The sequence below is a fragment of the Barbatula barbatula genome (genome assembly GCF_947034865.1).
Source record: "Barbatula barbatula genome assembly, chromosome: 14".
NCBI classification, from domain to species: domain Eukaryota; kingdom Metazoa; phylum Chordata; class Actinopteri; order Cypriniformes; family Nemacheilidae; genus Barbatula; species Barbatula barbatula.
The window spans coordinates 12,019,992-12,046,781 of NC_136777.1; the positions used below are offsets into that span (position 1 = coordinate 12,019,992).

Consider the following 26,790-nt stretch of genomic DNA (forward strand, 5'->3'; position numbering starts at 1 on the left):
CCAAAGGCACTCCACATAATTAAGCACAACATATATTTAAATGTGTGGCTATTTAAGGTAAGATGTAGCAAACACCTTTTTGTCCAGATCTAATGCAAACAACAAATCATATTAGACTTGCAAAATACAATCGAAATTGTGTTCATGCTGTTGGGTAACGTTCTAGGGATGTTAAATATGGTATCCCACTATACAACTAAAACTAGTTTTCAGTATGGTGTACTCGTATATGGGTCAATGACATCGACAATAGTCATACCACTTATAGTGAGACGAAAATGCATAGACATTTAGTAAGAAAGAGTCACTAAACTTGACTAAGTAAAAAACAGGACATGGATGACTAAATAAGATAAAAACAAAAAAAGTATATTTGTATATACTAAAACTAAGACACACAAAAAAAACTAAAGCTGACAAAATGAACCCTACTTTTAAGCATGTCAGGGAAATGTATTCATTTTCATTTTTCTTCCCCCTCCAGCCTTTTTTAATGACAGCCAGCGTTTCTCACATTTTCACTAAAAATGTATCGCTCACAGTACATTTTTGTAATGAATATATGGCCGAACAATATATCAAATGAAAGTCTCTGCTTTGTGAAGTTTTCTTCTATCTTAATTTTTTCCTTTTTATCACCTCTTAGTCGTGGGTAGGTTTCTTAAAAAAATGCATAACTTTGATTAAAAAGCTGAAATAATTAGCATTTTTTGCACAAGACTCCACCCAGATTAGACTCAAAACAATGTTTAAAACAGATAACATATTTACCCAAAAACGAATTAAATATATAAGTTTCAATAATTCATGTGTACACCACATTCTTAATGTTTGAATAACTATCATAAATATTATTATTTATTTGTATTTTAAGATTGTCATGTCGAAAATCGTCATTGACCCAAATGCATTTTCTGTTTGCTGGGTTTTCTGTTTGCTGTAATGTAATACATTAGCTTAAATGTGCCGTATGCAGCCAGAACTGACTGTGTAAATAAATGCGACCCACAATGCAATGGCTTGACTTGCTTTCAGTATCTCCAGTGTGACTAGTGTGATACAAACGATACTTAACACATTAGATATGCAAGACAGACAAAATACCTCTACAAAATACTTAGATTATCTTAAACATGCACAAGTTAATCAAGACTAGAATCTAATGAAAAGTGAAGCAACAAATCCTTATTCAGTCATGTCCTGTAACAATTGTCCTGACTGCTGAAGATTTCTACATCTAGGAGAAGAAGCCAACAGAAATACTTTCAGAAATGTGAAATTCTGAAATGTCCAAATAAAGTGTCCTTGTCTGCAAGCGCAAAGCAGCCTGTCTAAAACTATTTAGCTGTCTGGGCAAAATGCTTGATTAGATCTTGATGAGGAGCCCGAGGATGTCTGGTAGTGTCTGTCTGCCTGGTGGAACACTGATCTTGATATTTCATTTGTCTGAAACAGGCTTTGATTTGGGCTGAAGTTGCTTCATGTCGGTGTAGCGGGTATAAGCTCTCTCATAAAATAGATTCTGTGTTGATGCTAATGTTGGATGAGGTGCACTGTTACGAATTAATGAGCAAATCCCATCACTTGAAGGATAGACTGCCTGACTATCATAAAATATGGATTCCTTTCTCAATGTTTCTTTGCCGTCTCACTTGATCTAATATCCAGAAGCTCTGCATGTAAGTTAGGCATGCCCTCATATTTACAAACCCAGGTTTATACTTAATATATGGTATATATTAATAGTCATATACCAAAGCCGTTGAAAAACAGAGTTGCGACACCCTTTGATCTCGCCGCCGTGTGGTCACGTGGTTCTTGGAGCGCTCAATAGTTCCAAACAAATCCGTGCTGTCAACATATTTGAATGGATTTTTGCGGGACAGACAACAGCAACTATATTTGCATATATTTAAATAATATATTAGCACATTGTGTACACTGAATACTACGCTGACAACATTTATAGCAACATATTGGCCTGGGAATAATATGAATATCCACCGACTTGCAAAAATGTATGAGCATGCAGAAATTTCGCCAACTGTACAGTAAATGCGGTTGGGAGACGTTGAAATGAATGGGCTTCAGGGCAGTGATTGGAACTATTGGTCACTTCATGACACAAGTTACTTCGGCCTTCCATTCTTCCAACAGATGTCTATGCGAGTGTCATAACTCTGTTTTTCAAAGGCTATGGGGTCATATACCACTCAGCCATAATCGTAACTACACTATTTATGCCAATAGGACCCTTAAAGGGATAATTCTGTCTTCATTTACTCACCCTCTTATCATTTCAGACCTCTATACATTTCTTTGTACTGCTAAACACGGAGTAAGATATTTGCAAGAATATTAGTAACCAAATAGATCTCATCCCCTATTTTTCCAAATACGTTCTTGCGTTCAGCAGAACAATGATATGTATACAGGTTTGGAAAATCGGAGGGTGAGTAAATGAAGACAGAATTTTCATTTTGGGTGAACTATTCCTTTAAGTCGCTAGAGGTCAAGCACTGTTTAATAAACAGCTATTGATTTGCAAATCAATGGGTAGACATTCAATTATCAATCATTAATGTGAGTCAAATTATCATCAAGATTAGCATTTCCATTTCTGATGGTGGAGTTTAGCCTTGCGCTAACAGACATTAGCCTGTGCAAGGCCGCTGGAATTAGCCTGTTACAGAGACAAGCATAAACATCAATCCCACTCAGTGGCTAAATATCATGACGTTCCCTGAGGGAACTAGACTTGCCTCGCTGCACTAGCTTCTCGTCATGGCTTTAATTGGTCAAATTAGCAAACGCGTCCGCCCGCATATTTTCGGAGCCGGACAGCTGGATCACTGTGCACTCGTGATGAAAGCCACACTGACAGACTGAAGTCAGCAGTGTAAGTAGGAGATAACAGTTGGACGCTCCGAGCGAGAGGTGCTGTTTGTAGTCGCTGGGTTGTTTACGTGTGTTTGTGCGCTGGACAGATAGCAGGGCGGCTGAGGTATAAATCTGCGCTTGGTTCGCTATACAAGGAGCATGAAATGGAGAAGGACAGCTGTTTTAATCTAAACTCAACAGTCATATAATCATAGACGCCAGTGCACTGAGGTTATTCTAACCGAGCGTGATTGACAGCAGATGCCGTCACTGTTTGCAAATTCAGATCTGGCTCAGCATTAAAAAAAGGAATGGGAACCTTTGTAGGTCCTGACCCTGAACTTGGTGGTTCTTAAATAAGTCAATAAAACAAGACAATCAAGGGTACGTGCTGTAGTTAGGGGTTTTCCAAGTGTGCCTAAAACCCCCCTAGATGTCAAATTGTAACCTGTTAGAAACATTTGTTACATCTTTAACTTAACAGATTTAACTAAAAAAGGATGATAGAAAATTAAATGTAAGGTGGGACATAACTGGATTGTGAAATGAAGGCAGACCATACCAGTTTAAGAGGTAGTTCACCCAAAAAATGTCATGTTCTGTCATCATTTACCCTCTTGTCATTTAAACCTGTATGACTTTCTTTCTTCTGCAGAACACAAAAGAGGGTATTTTGACCTCTTTCAGCCATTCACTTCTATTGTGTGGCCACAAAACCAATGCAAGTCAAAGGGTGCCAGCCTTGTTCAGTTACCAACGTTCATCAAAATATCTTCTTTTGTGTTCTGCAGTAGAAAGACAGTCATATGGGACTGAAATGACAAGAGGGGGAATAAATGATAGAATTTTCTTTACTGGAGGACAAAGAAATGTGTTAACATTTTAGTTAACATTTTCTAACAGCCTGTTTGTGGCGTAAGTGGAAAGTTGATTCAGAAGAAGAGCACATTATCACATTTTAAGATAGCAGAGACAATTTTGCGCAGAGGAATTGTTCACAAAAAGCCCAAAATCATGCAATAAAAAGTAAAAAGTGTCAACTTTGATGACCAACAGATCAAAAATGACAGAATGTGCTTTACAATGTGCATAATGTCAGATGTAAGGAGAGATGCTGGATTGGATTTGTTGACCACAGGAAGATAGTCTGCACTGGGCTATCAATCATGAAGTAATATAAAGCATTGTGCTACAGAGACTAGAGGGGAGGTCATGGTGTCCAATCATTGGATTTAGCTATAAATAATGCATTGGTAATGAATCCTTCCATATACAGGGAACAGGAGTGTGATTTGGTCATAAAGGCTTTGCGTGTGCTTTTAAAGCGGCGTAGCTAGCCATCTTCTGTGTAACTGCGTCAGCTTGATGAATCATAACACTGAGCTTTTGTCATGCGGTAGATAACGAAAATGTCTGTGTCACCAGCAGAAACCTCAGATGTGCAGCAGATAAGGTTGTGTTTAGGAGCCTGTTTGGGCAAGGTGGCACACATTGCAGATAAGAGCAGAATTGATCACCTAGTGATGAATCTGTCCATTTACACAAACAAAGAGGCCGTTTGGATATGTAGTGCTTATCTAAGACTGTACACAAATGGTCTCTGTAGAGCTTAGTTTTGAAACCAATCAGTGTTTCCATTTATACAATGGAAACCTGTGTTCATGAGCCAGGTTGCATCGGTCAGATTTGGTCCAAGATGACATTTTTGAGCCGACTGAAAACAGTACTGACAGGCAGGGCCATCCATTGGGCAGTGGAACTGGTGCAACCCTCTAGTGGGCCCTGCGGCAAGGGGACATGTTCAAAATATTAATAAAAAATGTACAAATCTTGAATTGATTTTAGTGTTTTAGTTGTTTTTTATGAGTTTATTCTAAATAATCATCTGAGCTATGAAAGTCATACTGTTTTTCACGTGTTTAACCCTGATGCTGCTTTGGACAGTGGAGGAAAATGTGTGCCTGTATTGTGTGGAAAGAGGGAGCTGCGGTTGCGTGATCTAAAACATCTGAAACGCGCATTTGTTTGCTGTATTCAGATCTCTGATGCAGGATATTTTTACTCGCTATCACAAACAGGTATTGTTGTTTGTTGCAACGGCAACGGCAAATGCTTGTGCGTTGGCGATGAACGCACCTCTCCTGCGAAAAGAGAACCCATGAGAGGCAATCGCTAGAAAAGCACGACGCAAACCGCTGACTGCACATTATTTTAAACCGTCCTGTCCTGTACGGTGGAGTATTGATTCAGGCACGGACTCCGCGCGGCTGAAACACAGCTGCCACAACCGTCTCCGTCACGCACGCACATGTCTTCCAAAGCTGTGTACAACATTTTATACATAGGTATGTGCGATCCCCTGGGATCGAAGCCGCAATGTTCTTGCCTCTGAGCTACAGGAAAGATAAACATGTAGTTAAACATGTACTACTATTGACTTTGCCCATTTAAATTCGAATTGCGTGTTTGACCAATGAAACACTGCACTTAATATCACATAGGCCCCCAGATTGATATTAAGACAGGAAAAGCGCCAGCCAGGGAGGGCCCCGCATCACATGCCCTGCTGACAGGAATAATGATATCGCATGGGTTTTTTATATGTGCAGACTTCGTTTAATTTCCTGTCTCAAGAGGTTTGTTTAGATGAGCTAAAATTCATTTTCAGAGCACACATGCTGATTCCCTCTGAAGCTGATAGCTGTGTTCTGGAACCGTGTGATTTTCTTGTGGAGGTCTTGTGGTCATCCGAGAAAGTTATGACCAGACTAATGCAGTCACAGATAGAGCTGTTAGGCTGCCATCTAGTGCTCTGAACATCAACTGAGAATACACTCCGTGAGATCGGGAGAGGCAGAGATATGGAGCAGACCCAGCCATGATTTAACCGATTAATAGACTCACAGTTAAAAAACTACAATGTTTACCAAAAAAGCCAATCATATTTGTTTACAATGAAAATCATCTGTTCATTTCTGAACAGCAGGTGAAAGTAAAGGGAATCAGACCGGACTGCTTGCTCAGTACTGAGCCTATGATCTATGGGAACTAACTAGTATGCAGCTACTGGGATTACAGACTATAAAATAAAATATCACAAGTCTGCAATGTCTGGTTTGTCATATTTGACCCTAAAATCAAAAGAAAAATGATACAATTTGTTAAATGTGGCATAACACTAATGTCACAATGCAATCTTAAAGCCCCCCAATCCAGAAAATGCACTTTTAATTGTTGTTTTAACATATATGTGCGTCAGGTGTGTGTGATTACAGAACCACACAAGAACAATAAAAATCCCAATAAACCTCAACTGTCCTCTCGAACGAGCTGTTGGCATTCTCTCAGTAACCTGACGTCACATTGATTGAGACCTCCCTATGACTGCTGATGGACTTCATTTACTCTCGACATCGACTCATTGAGCCTCTGAAAATGCCATGGATTCGTTTCGTTTTTCAACGGAATGTGCAGAAGACATCAGGTGAAGTCACTTTATACCAGGATGCTTCACGAAAGAATGATAATAAATGCAGGATTCATAATTGGGTCATGTTTTCAGTTTTTAAACATATGACGCATTTGTATTGTCGCGTATAAAAACAATGTGCTCGTTGTAAAGACATAATGCAAAGTGCATTCACTCAGAATACAGCATCCTCCGTTTTTAAAACTCAGACAAAGATTTTCTTATGTACATCACTCTCACTTATACAAAACAATGTGTTTGGTTTTTAAAGATGAGTTTCTCATTCGCTTAATGACCATTCTCTTCAGTTTTGTTGTTGGAAGCATCTGCTCACAGCCCTGCACTTTCTGCTAGAAAGGGGGGAGCCCAGCAGCTTATTTGCATTTAAAGAGACACATACCAAAACAGCCTGTGTTTCCTCACAGGCAAAAATTGACAAGTAGGGTTGTATAAAACAACATCTGTGGTGTATTTTAAGCTGAAACTTCATAGAAACATTCTGTGGACTCCTAAGATTGATATTACATGTTGTAAAAGTGTTACATTTGGGAGCCTTTAAGGATCACGAAAATAGGATCTATTTTCATTAAGTAAAATCAACTTTGGCTTTGGGATTAAATATGAATTGGACAATTCTTGAAAGTTCCATGAGATGTGGAAGAGAATGTACCGAATGGAGAAATAACTGCTTCGAAGTCATTCAACATTACAATAATGTCCTGATTTAGTGGAATAGTTCACTCAAAAATTACATTATTTAATTATTTAAATGAATTAATAAAATGAAAAGATATTTGGAAGAATGCTTTTTTTAACCAAACGGTTCTTGGTCACCATTGACTTCCAAAGAAGGAAAAATGTCTTTGTTCTGTCGAGCACAAAATAAGATATTTTAAAGAATGTAGGAAAGCAGTTCTGCGCCTTCTGTTGAAGTCAATGGTGGCCAAGAACTGTTTGGTTGCAAGCATCCTTCCAAACATCTCTGTGTTCATCATTACAAAGTAATTCATACAGATCTGGATCATCTCGAGGGTGAGTAAATTATGTCAGAATTTTTTTTTTTGGGTGTACTGTCCCTTTACAGACATATCAGCTGAATTACACATCGCGTTAATCATTTACCTGACACACGTGCAACTGTCCCAATAACATCAACAGAGCATAATCTTTCTCTCTGAAAACACCACAAACTACAATACAATCAACCTCAATCATCCCAGCTGTGAGCATTCTGTAGACATTTTACTATAGATCAAATAAAAATAAAGCCCTATAAGGCAGGTGTCCACACACAGTGGCAGACAGACGCCATCACGAGCAGCACGAGTAGCATTCTGCTACTGCTGTGCTGGCCACTTGAGCGTCAGTAGAGATGAATGCTTGTGTGATTGAACCCTGATGAGGGGTTACAGGCAAACGCTTCCATCTGCTCCGCTCTCCATGGATTCACAATGTGCTGTAAATGTTTACCCTGCTGAACACTGAAAAGGGAGTTTGAGTGCATCTAGTCACATCCAGGACTGACACAGGTACTATGTGCAAGTGTGTGTGAGAGACGGTGATTTAAGAAATATTGAAATAAAATAAGGACATGATAAGTTTACGGGCAATACAAAATGAACATTTTATATTTTAATGTGCTTTTTATTTAGCAATCAGTTTTTTAGTTGAAAAGATCTTCTTTTGTGTTCTGCATAAAAAATATTTTTGGGAGAACTAATAATAAATATGTTTTCTTGTGCTCATAAATTACGATCATCTTTACAATGTCTGTTTGGTTAAAACAGAGGGTGGGGAGTAAGGGATAGAACATACAGTTTGTAGTATAAAAGTCATTATGTCAATGGAAAGTCCCTGTAAAACATGGAAACCCAAAGTGTGTGTGTGTGTGTGTGTGTGTGAGAGAGAGAGAGAGAGAGCAAAATAGAGATCAGATATGTGAGTTACTTACAGTAGCATGTTCCTCTGAGTGGGTTGCCAAGGTAGCGGTTTTCAGAATCACATCTGCAGTGCACAAGAGAAAAGAAAACATTGGCTTACAAATATGTTGTTATAATACGAACACCCTGAATCTAGCAACTGGTTTCTAAGCTTTATCTGAATGTTTCTGCAATGTGTTTAACAATGTTCTATAACACAATAATACCACTAATAGGACTAGTTGGTAAATGTACATATCAAAGCATGACATTACAAACACACTATTGCTGCTTTGTCTTAAACTCAAAATATTATTGCTTGTATTGCTCTGGTGATTTATCCATAACCTAGAGGTAGTATATATTTTTTAGATGATTATAGTAAACGTGTTATTACATGCCTCTCTCCTGTGAGGCCCGAGGAAGAAGACCACACTTCTACTCGATTCAAACAGACAAAACTTTTTACGCTGCGCTGAAAGCATGCATCAGCTGACTCTCTCAGAATGAGAAAGAAGCATGTGAGAGGATTCTTAAATCGAATAGACAGTATAAGAATTCATGTATTACTATGTGTATGGTCAACAGAGGCCCGACCGCATCTGTTTACCTTAATGAAGGCTAACAAAACATCTTGCAAACAACACTGGTGCATCATGTTTTTTGCATTATGAGAACATTATGTAATATCTAAACTAATTGGAATTAGGTGTGTAAATCGGACAGTTCATCACGATATGATGCATCTGCAATATAGATTTTCTCCGCAACGATACGATATTTGCCAATACCTGGAAAATGTTTGTGATACGATTTGATTCGATCCAATATTTAGATATTACTTGCCTAGTTTACACAAGCAGTTACATTTTTAATAACTCACGAATGCAAACAAAACGTTTAATCAAACTCTTTGAAAACTGCACTCACTCTGTCCCAAATGGGACATTTACAACAATAAACAGCTGGGATTGTATGGAACTGTGGGGTTTGATGATGTCATAGGCTCATTTAAATATTCATGATGTCATCACATAGTTTTGTGAGTTGTAACTTCAGACTCGTTTTGCTCTCTAAAAATGTTTTAAAACAGCATATTGCCTACTAAAGCCGTTTTCGTGTACATATTTAATGTTTCTTATTTATATATCAAACATCCAGTAACAGTGTCACTGTAACACTTTCGGAAGGAGGGACGATGACACACTCAGAGTAAGGTGTTAGCATTAGCCGTTACGCTTTTTTGGCTTGAGGTTGTAGGCATTAAGTTACATCTATTGGCTTTGGCCTCTCCCTTTCCAGAGTAGTAAGTTAGATGCTGAGTGAGAGAGGGTTGATCTCTGCTCTCGGAAGGCGAGAACTCACGATCACAGGGCAGTAGTACTGCCGACTATTTCCCAGACTACTTAATAGCTCAGGTTTATCCAAAAAGACGCTACGTTTGTCGGTATGTGCCTCTACTGAACATAAGTTACTAAAACTAGTGAAAGAGTTTCTAACTTAGCAACACTAGCCAGACAAATTACGAATGAATGGAAAACAGTGTGTCACCGAAAAGCTGCAGCCGTGGTAGAGAGTAGGGCTGAACGATTTAGAAAAATAATCTAATTGCAATTTTTTAAATCAATATTGCGATTTAATATGTGATTTATTTTTTAAGCACCTTATCTTCTGTATTATTTAATAAAGAAAATCAATAAATCATGGTAACCAATTAGACAGATTTACCATAGACTTTAGGCCAGGCTTAAGATGATATTAGTTGATGCATGAATGGATTGACATATTTTTATAGAATAACCCCAATTATACTAATATAGTGAAAGATTTGTCAAATTTCTAGTTATGTAATCATGTAATAATTATCATGACATATAGCACTGACAAATAAACTTGGTGTAACATAAAAGTAATTAATCAATGAATCAACAAAAGAGCAGAACACGCTGAAATAGAGAGCGAAGCAGTCGCGACGCGAATGAGGTGCAACGTGCTCTCTACACTCGCAGGCAGTCACCACAAGAGAGCGAGTTTTCGTCCCGAGCAGCTCAAGCTTCCAAGCTTTTGAGATGGTACTGGTCAGAGCCATTGAGAGAGAGTTCTGCCAACAGAAGTCCAAAACGCTGGAGCGTCGCATGATAAATGGAGCCTTCAGATAGTTCCAGGAAGTTATGGTGGCTCTTTAAATGCTTTATTTCTAAAAAAAATTGAATCAATGAATGACTTTCGTCTTTAAATGGGTTAGAAGTTTACCTCAGTTGGTCTGTTTAGTCGCAGCTCCATGCATTACTAGTAACGTCCGAGAACTATTGCCTCCTTGAACTGCCATTAATGTGAATAATCTGTTCCATTGGAGTCAACAGAGTTGATGCAACTCTTTCTCTCAAGGGCTCAGGTACTGGTCAGCTCCGAGCAGGGTCGCGTCACACTGCGCATACCATATAATTAATCTCAGTCTTTGCAAATAGAAAATCCTGTTTCACAACATTGCGATTTCGTTGCAAATGCTATTAATCGTTCAGCTCTAGTGGGGAGGATTTTTGGTATGATGGCACTCCATGGCAAAATGAACGCAGCTACATCGCATCTTTTAAACACACATATCTGTTGTTTTAAATGTAGACACACGACAAGTGTGGTCAAATAGGGAGCAATGCAGTCGCAATACGCATACGGTGCGACGCTTCTGTTTTTCTAGATGCGACGGCGCCGCAGCAAGATGGAATTATTTCAACTTTTCAGAATGCTGCATGCACACCGCAGGTCAAACAACCAATATAGCCAACCTCAGTGTTGGTGGAAATACTAGATAAGCAGAGTTATTGCAAGGTATTTTCAGTGCATATAACCCACATACCCTTTGTTTATACATCCTTGTTTTAACGGATAGCTTGGACATTGTTGCATAGCAACGCGACCGCGCGGTCTCAGACGCGAAATGTGAATCACCCCTTATACGGGCATTAAAGTAAGGATTGGGGACGTGGCTCGTGTCAAAATAATGGTACCTCATATCGATATTTTATGTGTGCTGTCAAAACACCATTCCTTCTGTGGAAAACATCCAAATCTACAAGTCTGTTAGGTCATCTTATCAAGAGCACTGATGTCTGAGTGGAACTAATTTAATAAGACCTCTTAGAAAAAAAGCAGTCGCTGAACAATTCATTGTGCTTTAGCTGGTAAACAGTTAGCATCTTTAAATGTTTAGATGGTAAAGGTGTATCTTTAAATGTATCGTCTTTCCAAAACTGCTGCAACACCGAAAAATAGGCAGAAGCCTTTTAGCCGGTGTGGCGTGACTTACACTGATTTTTTGAGCGTTCCACCATGTCCATTGTGTTTTTAAGATGGCGTGTCAAGTTTAAAATAAAAAAAGTCTGGAGACCACTGCATTCTGTTCCACTCCGTTACGCTCCATTAGACTCCCTTACGTAAGAGATGTGTCACATGAGGTTCACGAGAACCTGAATAAGCCAAATTATACAAAGCTTTCCTTTAAATGATCAATCCTTGTACAAGACAAGATTTAGAAAATATGTAGTTTTGCACATCTATAATCCCTTTATTCATCCCAGAGTGTAAGAGACAGCTGTACCAACTCTGAGAGAGGGATATGACCAACAGGGTGGCATATCTGGTTCAGTTTAAACGGTACTGTCTAATAAACACTGAGTGTTTATTATTCGCCTCATGCTACAGTCATTTGAGTAGATTCAAAGCTCAATAAACACACAGACGGATGGATGAACCACGGGACAAACATGCCTGATAAATCATCAAATTGTCCTGTGAAGTGGACAAGGGTTTGACAGGGCTGAGGGCCAGAAAAAGAAAGAAACTTTCACAGTAGGACTATCATACACACTGTGCCTTGCTTAACAAAACACATTTCATTATGTTTATGATAAATCTGACTCTCAACTTCTGCTTATATTTATAACTTCTGAGTCTTTGCATTGCACCACACGACGCACTATACTTTCAAGTCTGTTTTCACGGTTTCGTACTCCCTACAAACGATAAACATCTCCTGAATCGTAATCGTTGCTCATGTGGAGTGGTGTCAGTCAGGAATCACATATAAAAGCCACTGCACTCCATCCACACAATATGAAGCAAAGAGAGAAATGAGTCAGGAACTGAAAGACAGGCAGAAAATGAAAACAGCAGGTGTCTGTCAGTGGGACCGTCCTCTGGTCATCACTCTAGAGCGCCTGCTCGTAGTTTGAAGATATAAGAGCAACAGGTGAGGTGCAGCAGTGAGCGGACCATCTTCTCTCATTTCTTGCAGCCAAACAGAGAAGCAGTTAGCGGATCTCACTCTTGACTAATAAACGGAGCGTGTGGGGCGTCTGCTCGTGGGAGACTGAATTAGCGAATAAATCCACAATGTCACATTTCACACCAAGACAGCAGCGTGTTCTAGATCTGTCACACAAAAGCACACTGCTCAAAGCGTTAAGCTCTCTCGCTTGGGTACTCCTCAGGAGGGCCTTTCTGATTAAATAGTGTAATTCTTATGGACTAAAACACGCTTTCGCTTCTTTGCTGAAGGAGTTAATGTGTTTATGAAAGTTGCTGTGTAGAGCAGTTTAGGGCTACTGTAGAAACAACACAGAGAATTTCATGTAAGGTTAGATACACACCAAGCCGACACGGCAAACTACGGCAGACAAAAAACTGTGAGGTCGGCTGACATTGACTGCGTCTGGGTCAAAAATTGCCCTGACACATCAAGCCGTTGGCCGAAACCCGATGGCCAAGTGGCACGTTTGTTTCCGCATCATATAACTTTCCGCATCAGCAGGTACCAGTTGTTAGTAAGGAAACCGGTCAAAATGGAAACCGCAATTGACTACCAGATTCACACAAATTTCGCTGACCACAGACGTACAGTATTTGTGATATATCCGGTCAGTTCCACATGAAGCAACTTAGTCCAATATCATACCGGGATTGTATCTCCTTTTTGGGGAACAGGTAGGCAAGCTAACGTTTATTTTTTGTTTTAACATTACAGAACCACCTCAATCCACCTCAAGCCTATACGACGGCCGACCGTCAGCTAAGTGTGTACCTAAGGGGACATCGTAGATGGACAAAGTTCATTCTAAGATAATAAAAACATAAGGTCTTTATACACTTCTGGAGACATAGTTATGTATATTATATTGCATTTCTGTCAATACACATCAAAAAAAGTACAAATTGGACCTTAAAAACATAGAAAAGACATTTTTAGGAGCAAAAGTAAAAAATATAGGGGCACACCTTACATCAGCCTGCAATTTAATTATTCATTTATTTTCCCCAAAATAACTGTATTAATGATACTGACATATAAGTTACTTGATGACCGCCGATTTGGTTCTACAGAGAAGCTTTTTTATTTATTGGTGCTAAATAGAGACTTAAATCTGAATTCATTTGAACCAACAGAAATGATGTGTGTGTCAAAAAGTATATATTTAGTTGTTTACAGTGTTACCCATTAAAGCAGAATGAAAGGGATCGAGTTATTACATTCTTGTGATGATTTTATTGTGTATTAGAGACAATTTTCCTTATGTTCACACAACATATATAAATATAATATCAAATAAAACTTCTTGCTTCGTTCTTGCTGTGAATGAATATATCAAATCGTTCGTCCTCTGGCTCAAGAAATCCGTCACTGCAAACAGCGACTCGTAGTAATGCGCCCACGTTGTGTGTGTGTAAACTGGACGATGTGGATTGTGCGTGTCCGCGGTTGTGACACGTAACCGGCGCAGTTGACTATCACACACAGCCTCACTGGTGGCGGGTCGCATTCTACTCGTCTTTCCAAATGAAATAACAACTAGAAGAAATTTCAAATTTGCAGGTCGCCCATGCGCGAGTACTTATGACTACTTGTGTACAATGCTTGGGCTGTCACATTTAGTCGCAGTCTGTAGCCCTGAGGTGTTGTAAACAGGCACTATGCTGTTCCTAAGCTTTGAGAAGCCATTTTGGTATTTTAATAATAATACTTTCCACTCCTCTCTGTGTAAATGTAGCAGTAGCTTTTACAAATTACTCTTTACAAACATAAAGAAAAACAAGCCACTCAAGAAAAACCCGGAAAAAAATGTATAATGATATTAATCTTTTTGTCTTTTTCACCACAAGACAGCAATTTTATTCTGACTGTGGTGAGGAAGGAGGAACGAGAGCCGTGAGGCGGGGCCGGTGGCGTGAGTGATGGTTGCAATCTGCTGTGCGCGCACCGGTCCCGCATATCTTACAGAGGAGATCGGGAGCTAAAAAGGATGACCGGCAGGACTGTTGACGAGAGAGGACATGTTACGTTTGTGTTTATGTTTTATGGCCGGCTGTCTACCGTGAGGTGGCCGCCGGTCTTTACTTCTGTGTTTATTGTTTGTTTACATTTGAAAACATTTTTAAAAGGATCATTGGGTATAGAGCAATGTATGGCTTAATATATGAACAAATAATAATAATTGTGAAATAAAAAAACAGTGTAACTGTCACAGTGTTCATAAACTTTGAGAAAATATTTTAACTTTGAGACCGCCATTTTTTTTGCGTCAAAATCCTGGATGTCAAACAGTTGCAACCTAAACCTGTTCTCTTTCGCAACAGCGAAGCTGACACGTTTTCCATAACAGTAACATATGACACATAAAAACATAAACATAACGAAAAACAAGCTCAGATATATAAACAAACAGGGACAGTAGGTGGCGGTATGTCCTCTTGACAGAAGCCAGCCTGCCATACAAGAACGCGTTCAGTATTAGTAAGTGTCTGTTCAAGGTAAGCGTGCATTAAATCATAGCTTTAAACTACCGCCTTTAAGACATTAAAGACTATTTAAGACAACAGCATCCACCATAATCTTATACTTTATACATTATGAGAATATACTGATAAACACAATAATAAGATGCTTGCGGTTGGATTATTTATTCTGAATTGGAGCACACGTGAATATTAGCCCCCATCAGGTAATGACCAAGGGAGAGACGACAATAACCTTAGGCTACTGATGATAAATCAACATCAAGAATCTAAATCTGGTTAGAATGCATTGTATAACGGCTAAAACATTGTGTATATAATACATCTGAATTGATTTTGGTTATTATTATGCATGTTTGTATTGTTTCTGACGAAAAAATATGAACGGACAATATTAAATATTAAAAGAAATGGACTACAACAGGGCATGAGCCACCTGCCAGCTCTCTCTCTCTCCATCTCGTATCAGCAAATCTTTCTTCATTAGTCCTTCTCTTGTTTATTTTCTTGCACACAAACACTCACAATCTCTCCCTGACTCTCAGCCATCCTAATGCTTTCAAAAACACAGATACAGAGCAACACAGACAAAAGAACCCTGAACCAGACCTGCTGCTTACTAACACATTCAGAGGTCTTCTCTTTGTTTCTCATTCACTCTATTTATAACGCCAGTTGAACTCTTTGCCCTGCTGAATTTGCTTACAAAACTAAACTGAAAACATTTCTAAGCAGCGACTCCATAGATGCTCTGGGGAAACTTTATCACTAGGACCCATGGAGGATAAGAGATTGCTTAAAAGGGATAGTTCGGCCGAAAATAAAAATTCCGCCATCATTTACTCAACCTAAGATTGTTCCAAACCTGTATACATGTCTTTGTTCTGCTAAACACAAAGGAGTTTATTTGGAAGAATGTTAGAAACCAAACAGATCTCATCTCCCATTCCCTCCCATGGTATTTATTTTCTCCATCAAATGTCAGATGCAAACATTTTTATGAAATTCTTACAAGCTCAAATTGTCTATGCTATTATCTATGCTATGCACACTCGATTCATAGCTTTAACTCAGAGGATAATTTAACAACTGTCACATGTATGTCTATGAGCTATTTTCCACCATCGCGCCGAATCGTTCTCGTTGCTTAATCGTACCACCCCGTGCCAATCCGCTACGAAAATGTTTGCTTCTTCCACCGCAGGGCTGATAACGGAAGTCTTTAGAAAGTAAACACAAACGTGTCACGCGCTGCCCTGGTAATACAAGAAACTGAGCTATAACTGAGCCAGACGTTGTAGACATTCGGGGCTTAGCCCAACTGAATGGGCATTGACGATATTATTACCATTTCATTATGTAATTGTCCTTTGTATTATCATTTTGAAACCATAAAAAATAAATGTTCACAAAGAAATTTTTTCTTCTCTTAACAGGCAAAATATATGTCTGCTGTTAGCCTGTAACTATGAAGTTACATAAGGTATTATATGAGGAATTTGAAATAAACAGCATTACTAATATAGAATCTTGAAGGCGCTCTACGTTTGTTTCCCCTTCCATCTGAGAATTCTTTTAATTTTTACAACGTATAACGGAGAACTACAATAAGTCTTAAGTTACAGCTCAAGGGCAAAAACATGTGGATACTGGCATTAAAAGCAAGCTGGTTCCCTCTGCTGTGATAAATCTTTTACTCTTCTTTGAAGGCTTTCCACAAGATGTTGGAACACGGCTGTTGGCATTTTCTTTCAGTCAGATATAAGTGGACCGGTGAGGTCAGGTACTGATGTTGGACCATGAAGCCTGGCTTGCAGATGGCATTATAAATCATCCCAGAGGTGTTCCATGTGGTTCAAGTGTAGACTTTCATGCCATGCACAACAAACTCAGTAAATCAATTCTTGTGGACCTTATTTTGTGCACATGGATATTATCATGCTAAAACAGTAAAGAAACACCTCACCATACACTACTCAATGATAAGAGCATTGTGTTAACAACGCAAGGTTGTCGGTTCGATCCCAGGGGATTGCAATAATACATTTTAGCAGCATATAGCGATGAGGCTGAAACAAATTATCCTCCTTAATCCCACACAGTGTGTCTTTAAACACAGTTCTATAATATAACTCCAGCAGGCATCAACATGAAGACAAAAGCAAACGACAAAAAAGAATACCCAAAACACACACACATTTACAGCTGTTGGGCTTGTTTTTCTATTTCACAGAACACACGCACTTTAAGTTAACTGGATAAACATACAAATCCAGAAATGTAGCTGTCCATATCCAGCCCCTCCAAAAAACAGGCTCATACACGTTTCATAAACACACAGACGGAAGGGACAGAAACGCATAGTCAATTATCTCCACCACTAGACCCTAGACATCCATCTGTCCATCAAAAACGTGATGTTTCTATTACTATTACACACACAACATGGATTATCATTTCAAAGTTGTTCATATTGATAATAAAACCATACCAACAGTTGGAATGTAAAGAGCGTCTGCTGTCCAGATTACTGAATTTGTCTTTATAATGGTTTGGAATGTACTGCTACTACATTATAAAATCCATCTGTGCAATTCCAGCATGTGTTTGAAGATATTTAGCTCATCTAACTTTAGACCCATGAGTCAATTGAGTGATATTTAATAAACGAATGCGAGTGTGTTGGAAACTTAAGAAATATGCTTAAGTCCTGGGGAACTCATTACTGCATAATACATTATCAGTGCCAATAGCGGTGGTGCAGACTGTTATAAATATATCCACACAGCACTCTGTCTTTATAGGCTTTGGTGTATACACACACAGGGCGGCGTCGGCCCCAATAGCGCCATTTAAACCGATGATAACCTCCCTTTGCCACTGAGAACAGAGGCCCGCTGACACAGCACAGCAGAGGTTGGCATTAAAATTAATGTCGGGGGATTAGAAGGAACACTTAAGAAGGAAATTTGTAACCGAGAACTTAATAGAAGGTTACATTTGTGAATCAAATGTGGCGTGATGCTAATGAGAGAGGAGGGAGTCCAGCACTCTTTTTGGACCGACAGGTCGACGGGAGGATGCTGATGATTGGTAATGCATTCATACTCACAGCTGGCACTGGTCTCCTTTGACCCCTTTAGTGGTACAGAAACATTTCCCTGAGCTGGAGTGGCAGACGTTCGCATGGTTGTTACATCTGCAAGCTGGAAAGGAGATATAAGAGACATTTATTAAAGTTAGGAAAGCATTTCAAGAATGAGAATGTGACATAACCCACTTTCTACAGCAGAACACAAAAGATGAAAATCATGGTTGTTCTTTTGAAATGAAAGGCCTAAGCCGTCACGCTACCATTACGAAAGTTTTGTAAAAGTAGGTCATTACGGCACAATTTTAGATATAGTGTTCATTCACTTTTATTATATTAAGCAGGAATTTGAAATATTTAAAAATATAGCTTAGAAACAACATACGGAGATGGTACTTCTTCTTTTCATAGTATATTTATCTCTGATGAACATAATATGTACAGTAAATATAAAGTATAAAATGTACATGTATATACAATAAGTATGAATGTAAGTAAAATATACAAGTATGTGTGCTTATCTATAAATACATACAGTCATATAATGTTTGATGTACATTTGAAAGAAAGTCATGTTTACTTGAGGAAACATAAATAAAAGAATAAACAGCATGAGGGCAAATTAAGATCATTGCACTTGCTAGGTATACTGTGTTTTAGCAAATTGATCAATTTTGATGCACATTTAGTTTTTTGCTGTCGTGATTGCTTCCATTGTTCCTCATTTAGTCAAGTTCCTTTGGATAAAAGCATGTAGTAAATGTAAATGCACAATATATGTAAATAAAGTTTTGGATGGATTTTCCCTTTAAAGTAGCATGTATACACATTAGTCCAAACATAAACACAAGTTTGAATACAAGCAGCCCATTTTTTAACAAACCTGAACCCTCCACCTCTGGGGCCAGCCTTCCTTTTTCTCATTACATGTTATCAGACGGTAATATCATAATTAAACCACACACACAGACTGAGTCTAATTCATTGTTGTATAAAGCAAGCCTCCAAACCTGAGAAGTCATTACTCAATATAGCAAGAGTTCATTAAGTAGATTAGCATCACTGAGGTGAGGTCCCTAAACAAGCAACAAAAGACTACTGCATTCTTTATAACCCTCTGACAAAGGGAATGCTTAAAAGCTCTAGAGACCAAATGACCACGAGGGAGTCAACTCAAAGTATCACAAAAAGTATCAAAAGTATGACTCATGTTAAGATTAAGACCCTAGCACTACCAAAAAACATGCAGAATTGAGAGAATCACTTTGTACGGTATATGGAGCATCTGTTGAATTGCTAAATGAATATGCAGTTTCTGGAGATCCTCTATGGTTGCAGGTGTTGGCATTCATCCTCAAACACAGGGGGATATGAGAGAGGAGACTGCATGTTATGATGAGATGATGTGTTTATTTTGATCTATTTAATTGGTGTGAATTACTAACATGCGGCTGTATTACTGACACCACATCCATTGCACCCCTGTCAGCATATCCCGCATTACTAAAACTCGCTCGACCCAAAGTAATGTCATACAATGCAATTACATTGTATACATGTATAATTAAATAGTTGCTTTCACAACGCATCCCTGCATGTGTTATTCACTTGTTTAAAGTTACAAGGTTTCTAAGCTTTCACAGTCCGAGATATGATTTGGATTTCGAAAAAGCAAACTTTAAATGAAATAAAGAGAAAGAGTGAGAGAGAACATGGACGTAAACTCAAGAGAGCTAACAGATTTAAAGCTTTTTATCCGCAGGCCTGTTCTTTACAAAACCGTTCAAATTCCCCCAGCATGCACTGCAATAGCTCTTTAATACCGGCCAACGAGAGACGAAGGAAAACATTTCTTTTTTATCTCTCAAAAGATTTAGTTAGTGATGCTTGGTAATATAACCGCTGTCATGACTATAACTCATAACCACTCAAGCTTGGAACACCTTAGTAAACGCAAAGAAACACCCCAGCAACCACCCAGCCTAAATATTAATAATGAATGAACACATATAAACGTCAATGCACTAGCTCACACAGACAAATATGTTCAAAGTGATAGTTCACCTTCAAAGTGAAAACCTTAACCTGAATGCACACCGACTCATGGGGACTCGTGTCACTTATAAAAAGCTTACAAATCCTACAAAACTTTATTTTTTAATCTAAAAATGTAAGTATAAATTATTAAGCCTGTGGACTGTCCTCACAGAGATAATAAACCAGACGTGTGAATGCACATTCATTTACATCATGCGTGTGCGTGTGGCTCATGTATGTCATTTTGACAGGACTGTGGAGAAGGACTGTGGCAGAGTGTTGCTGGCTCCTCTGTGCACTCTAACAAAAGATTTATAGCAAAATTATGATGTGTAAAATGTACTCGCATTATAGCAGAGAAACAGCACTGCCTGAAGCTGCCGTTTCAGCATTTCCTCTGAAAGCAATGGACTACAAGCACACACGCATGCACACGTGCGCCCGCTCATAAATATTTCTGCCACAAGCCATCTAGGTCCTGGAATGACAAAACAACCTCAAGAACCGGCTAACAACAAAAGAAGTCGACTAACTTCGTCTCACAAACTTTTTCATAACGCAAACAAATATGATCATACATCTGATGTGCTTCATTTAGATTCACAATCCCCGAAAAAGTTAATGAAATAAATGAAAGAAATATGGCATTAAAGCGAGAGACGGGAGATAAAGTGATATTTGTTTGCAAACCAGAGCGAAAGCTTTCAAGCTAATTTTCACAAACAGAAGCATGAATACACTCAAACACGCACGCCGAGATAACATTAAAGCTGATGGAAGTTAAACCAGTCTTGAAATGAAAACGACACAATTTATTCTGTTGTCACGACTGGCTGAGAGTCGATTTTGAGAAGCAAATCGAGTATTTGGCTTTACACCTAAATCGACATGCCTTGTTAAAATCTGCAAAAGTTCTCATCTTCTCTCATTTTATAAAATCCAAAGAGGTCAATAACATGGAAGGAAGCTATTCATTAACATTCCCACTCGTCTCAAATAGTGCAGTTGACATCCATTTAATACAATCGCACTTCACTCTTTTCAATTTCCCGTCCACCTCACTCTCTCTTTTGGTGTATCTGGATGTGCCGAACCCTGAATTATGTTACTCATTCCAGGCATGTTAGCAAGCTAACCAGCGAATCATTTCCGTCATATTATCAAAATAGATAGAGACAAACATCAAGAAACGCATGTGAAAGAACATCCATTACATTCAGATGATATATAAAGTAATTTTACCAACAAATTTACCGTACCCATCTCTGACGCAAAATGACATAATAAGAGTTCAAGCTCCCTGGTTCCTATTTATACCGCACATACAGTCCATAATAGGCAGTCATTCTGAGTAAATTGGTTCCAGGTAAGGGTTTCTTGACTCGCCTCCATAGGGCCGAAGGTTTTAATTAATGGGAAGGAAGGTGAGCCGTGTGCTCTGCCCCTCATGCCCTCCTTTGTCAGCTCACGGTGATGTGTTACTACTCGCAGCCAAATACACCAGATGTCACAGAGCCACTGTACAGAGGTATTAAGAGCTAGAGGACAGATACTGTCCTACTGTTCTGTAAAGTCTATTATACAAGAGTTTTACTCTTTCTAACCAGACAGGCAACATGGGATACGTTTGCAAGCCTCGGAGATGGAGACATAAGTGTTGGGATGGCTGTAGGGGGATGTCGGTTTGAGTCTGGCTCACGTAATTTTCTTGTCCCGAGCAAAACAAACCAGGGCAATTCCATGCAAATGTCAACCGTAAGATGAAAAACCGATAGGTCAGATGTCAATATTTATATTTATAAAGTTTTTAAAGCATTTTCCATAGACACGTTAGTAAATTTTCACATCCATAACATAAATGTCACATCCATAACGGTCCATATTCCTCATAAATGAACACATCAAATTTAACTATAATTCATGGTCTGAAAGAAGAGCCATTTGTTGGGTATTATTGCTTCTCTTTTGCGCATTTCAATTAGCAGAAATCCTATAAACTACGTTGTCTCTCACGAACGTGCGTCTTGTGTCACATCCATAACACATACAATTTCTCCCTTTTAAAATAGAATAGATTTTTTTCTGATGTCTGACTCAATCATGAGTGGTTTAGTAAAATATAAACAGATGGTTCTATGCATTGGAAATGTTTACATTCTCTGTGAAGACATGACTGAATAAGTCACATAGCGGAGTTTATCCGTATCGCCATTCATTTTCAGTGGAGAAGTGAAGCTGTGAAAAATCTTTTGAATAAATATGCAGTGTTGATAAATTTGTGAAAAGACTACATACAGGAACAGCACAAAGAATTCAAGCTTATAGTGGCACCAAAGCAAGCCCACAGATGCCATCCATTACAGAAACATATAGGAATAGGTTTTGCACCAAACCCTAGAGGGAATATTAGCTACAAAGAGCCCTGCTGCTCCCATGAACAGGGCTGTACACTGCGACAAATACTGTAGGTTACATGTGACATAGGTTACACGTGCTATGAAAAAATCGGTCTGTGCTAAGAATACATTTAATAGTTTAGCACGAGTGCGATACAGATTTGAACGAGCACAAGAAAGAGCCGCTTGTTTGTGTGAAGTACGTGTACTGTGCTTGTTCGTGTGCGAGGTTAACCAATGGCGCGTCACTACATATTTTTGTTTATATTTCGTTTTCATGATTAAAACTTGTTTTCCCGGCTTTATTGTATTTAGTATTGTAAGGTTAAAAAATACTAAATACTACAGTACCCAAGAATTTCACTGTACTATAGTATACGGACAAATGTATTTGCTATTGTATAGCAAACCACAGAAAATACATAAAAGGAAAAAAATGAATTTATGAAAAGCAAAAAATATTATGGCCCTAATTTATCCATCTGCATGTAACAATAATGTCCTTTGTCATTTACCTGCCGATTTATTCGATGAACCGCACTTTGTCTTGTGCTACAAAACTTTAAACCACTGTAGCAGCCACCGGTGCTATGTGCAAAAAAGTTAACGTACAGCCCTGATGAAGCTACTTTATGTGTATTTATAAAGAACGTTACAAAGAATGACCTTTCTTGAATACATTCCAATCACCCGAACGAAACCCAACAAAAGCTTGTAGAACATAAACTGAATGTGGCAAAACATGATTATATGCCACGGTCGTTTTGCTGCGGATGAGGAGCACAGGGACAGATGCTGCCGAGACCTCACTGTGTGCAAACGCAAACTGTCACCTAAACACATCCTTAAAAAAAGATATTGAGGGGTGTATGGCGTGAGAGCTCTGTTCCATCTGTGCCTGTTTCCTCTCCTGTCAGTTTATACGACTGCCACCATGTGCTCGTACTCACAGAACATGATGGCGGATGTGAAAAAATGAAAACAATTCTCACTGGTCTAGGAGATGAACATTCAGCTTGAAATGTTATCGGTTCACTACAAATCCAACCAGTGAGGTCTCTGAAATGATGTAAACAGGGTCTGCAACCACTTATGGTGGAAGAATTGAGAACATTTAAAGGCTTAAAATATTTTTTGTATCAAAGTTAGGATATCATTTCCATAATACAGACTAAACCATAAACTATTGCAAAAAAAAGTTGCAATTTATTAGAGTATTCACACATTTTCTTTATTTGCATTTGGCACTTGGCGAGTGCTCATTTTGGACTCTTGTTAACTACCATAAGTTTTAAGGAATGCAGAGGAATAAATGGAGAAATAAAGAGAAAACAAGCATATAAAAGAGAGAGATAGTGTGCGTTCATATGTGAGTGTTTGTCTGTTTATGTCAGTACTCAAAACTTATTTTGTGTAAGTAATATCACTGCAATGCATAAATGGATTGATGGTTTCACACAAACATTGAGTTTGTTTCAATAAGAGCATGGTGGTTTATGACATGAAATCATGATCCAGTAAAGAGACACCGCCAGTCAGAAATAAACTATTAAGGATGAGAACACTTTTTAAAAGCAATAACTAATGGAAGCTTTAATAAGGAAAAATTGTCTTTTAGTGTTTTCAAGAAAACTATGTAAATGTTAATAATTTCCTTATTTCTTTAAGGCCGGCACCCAAATTCACGTTTAACAAGTGAAAACTATAACTTTGTCATCATCTGCTTGACCCAAATATAATGTTTATAATATGAAATAAAATGAACATGCTGTTTCAAAAAATTCATTTAGATCTCCATTTGTGGAGGAACAAGCGAGTTAACACTGCAGTTCCCCATCGGCTGTTGTGATGGGTGACTGAACAGGTGTGTGTTTTACATCTATAGCCATGAATGACTTATACAGGTCATATAAAAAAGGAAAAACAAGGGTTTGTGTGCGTTTGTGTATGCGCCAAGTCAGAAGCCAAGAATAGCACCGCTGTAGGGTCAATATGACTCATTCTGAAGGTACACACACAAAAATAAATTGCTAAAAATAAATACAAACAAGTGAATTTTAAAATCTTTTGATTCTAAAACGTCAACAATCATGCAATGCATTGCACAGGGATCAGACGTTTTTGTCTTGATGATTTTAAAGCACTAAACACCTTAGCAATGGATTAGCAAATACTGAGAAAGTGAGACCAGAATTTTGCAAGTAAATGAAAAAATCCACAGTAGTTAAACACAGTCTGCAGTATTTAAGAGTTACACACACACATCTACAATGCAGCCATTACTCATCCACAACAAAAAGAACTTGGTAAAAATGCAAACTCAGTACCTCAAGCGACACTGCACCACACATACAAAAAAAGAGATGAAGAATATACATACAAATATTCATATATTCAAAATACAAACAAGGGTAGAGGGTGAAAAGAAACGGTAAGTCCTCTTTGAAAGTGAGGTGCGAGAATTGACCAAAACAACACAGAACAAAAAGCACTAAACCTCCTATTTGCCCTTCTCATGGCATCTGGCTCTGACTCCCGACAGAAAATATAGAGCTGTCAGATCTGTAACAGTGAAAATAATTCTGCTATCAACAATGCTTCCTGTGAGCGGATGTGAACAGGACAAATCCCATCAAACTGCCTCCATCCACACTGAACTACAACATACTGTAAAGCGTGTGTCCATACGCCACCAACTAAAATGTATTTTTTACATGTTGTTTAAAGAAGGGTACGGGAACTCAATACAATGAGGAAAAGCAACACCACAATAACAAAGCGGAACAACAATCACTAAATGAAAGTGTCAACACCAATGACATGAAATGTGCATAGACATGGTGCTCAAATGATTATTTTACATTGATAAATAAACTTCTGTTACACTGGAACTTGGCCAGTCAAATGAAATAGCAACTCGTGTAATTCACCAGGGGATGGTTGCACCAGCTGTGCGTAAGTTACAACTTTGCCTAATTTTGACTTAAACTGGCATTTAGTTACAACGTACACACTACTAAATATTTATGAGTTTCACCATTCAACTTAGTCTAAGCGTAACATTACGTTTAAACTAAATATTTACAGATCAGGAGTAACTGTAGGAATAAAATACCAGACTCTCTAAACTAACTGAACTGAACACTCGACATTCTTCAATACTTTACACATATGATAATGCTGACATTTACAGTCACTTGCATTTTAAAATAGAGAACATTATGTGATGACATTACATTGTTAGCGGCTCTAACAAGAACCCGTCCTAGTGCGCCTTCATGTGTGCATCCATCTGCCTGTGCATGTCAAAATAAAAGAATCTTTCTATTTCATTGACGGTTGGCAGTAAAACGAAATCACCCACGTCGTTTACTATGATTTCATTGAGCTGTAATGTTTTAGTCAGCATTTGTTTATTAATCTTGTTTAATTTGAATTATTTAATAAAATACAAATTATTATATTCATGATTAGATAGATTTAAGAAAAATGTATTTAACTGTTATTATGTGAGGTTAAATAAGTTTAAATCAAGAACGTTTTGAAATAATTCACAACATTTCAATACAACATTTTCTCACGAATTTAAAGGCATTTATTTGATTGGTGATGTACACATTACTTTACGGAGAACTTACAAACTACTATGTTCTGTCTTAAAACCAAATGGTGCAACCAAATAACGTATAGTTAGTTACAAACTAGCTAGTAGATACTAAGCCTCTACTGTGGACTTTACATTCACATTTAAGAAAGAACTTTCAAATGGCTGGTGCAACCCTACCCAGCTCTTGACATTTTATTGAGCAATGTTAATACTGACTAACACCGTGTCTACACCAGACTCGATCGCCACTGCCCAGCATCCAGTGTGGACAAAATAAAAAATGATAATGAGTTCTAATGTGTTTCTAATGTCTTTTGTCGCGTCGTGATAGACTTGGGTAACATGTGCCACATTTTAAACCATTTGCTGCCTAAACCGGCAACGAATTAACACTGGGCATGGTAAAGTAAACCTGCAAATGTTCTGTAACTTAAAGGCAGAGTAGGCAATCCTGTCCAGAAACGTTTTTTTCATGCTGGTTGGTAGTCTTTTAACATCCTGATAGCAATAAAAAAAGATTTATAATTGTATTTCATCTGTGAAAGGCATAGGGTCAAAGAAACGTTGGACCAATTACTGCCCTCGGTCCGAGGGCAATGATT

At 38.3% G+C, this 26,790-nt stretch overlaps 1 protein-coding gene across 1 annotated transcript in view; it reads right to left on the reverse strand.

Moving 5' to 3' along the window:
* atrnl1a (attractin-like 1a) overlaps positions 1–26,790 on the reverse strand; it is a 179,826-nt gene that overhangs the window by 94,464 nt on the left and 58,572 nt on the right. The window contains exons 21-22 of the mRNA XM_079472803.1: positions 18,170–18,263; positions 8,301–8,353 (exon numbers count right to left, since the gene is read on the reverse strand). Coding sequence (XP_079328929.1) covers positions 8,301–8,353; positions 18,170–18,263 — 147 coding nt within the window. The remainder of the gene's footprint in view (positions 1–8,300; positions 8,354–18,169; positions 18,264–26,790) is intronic.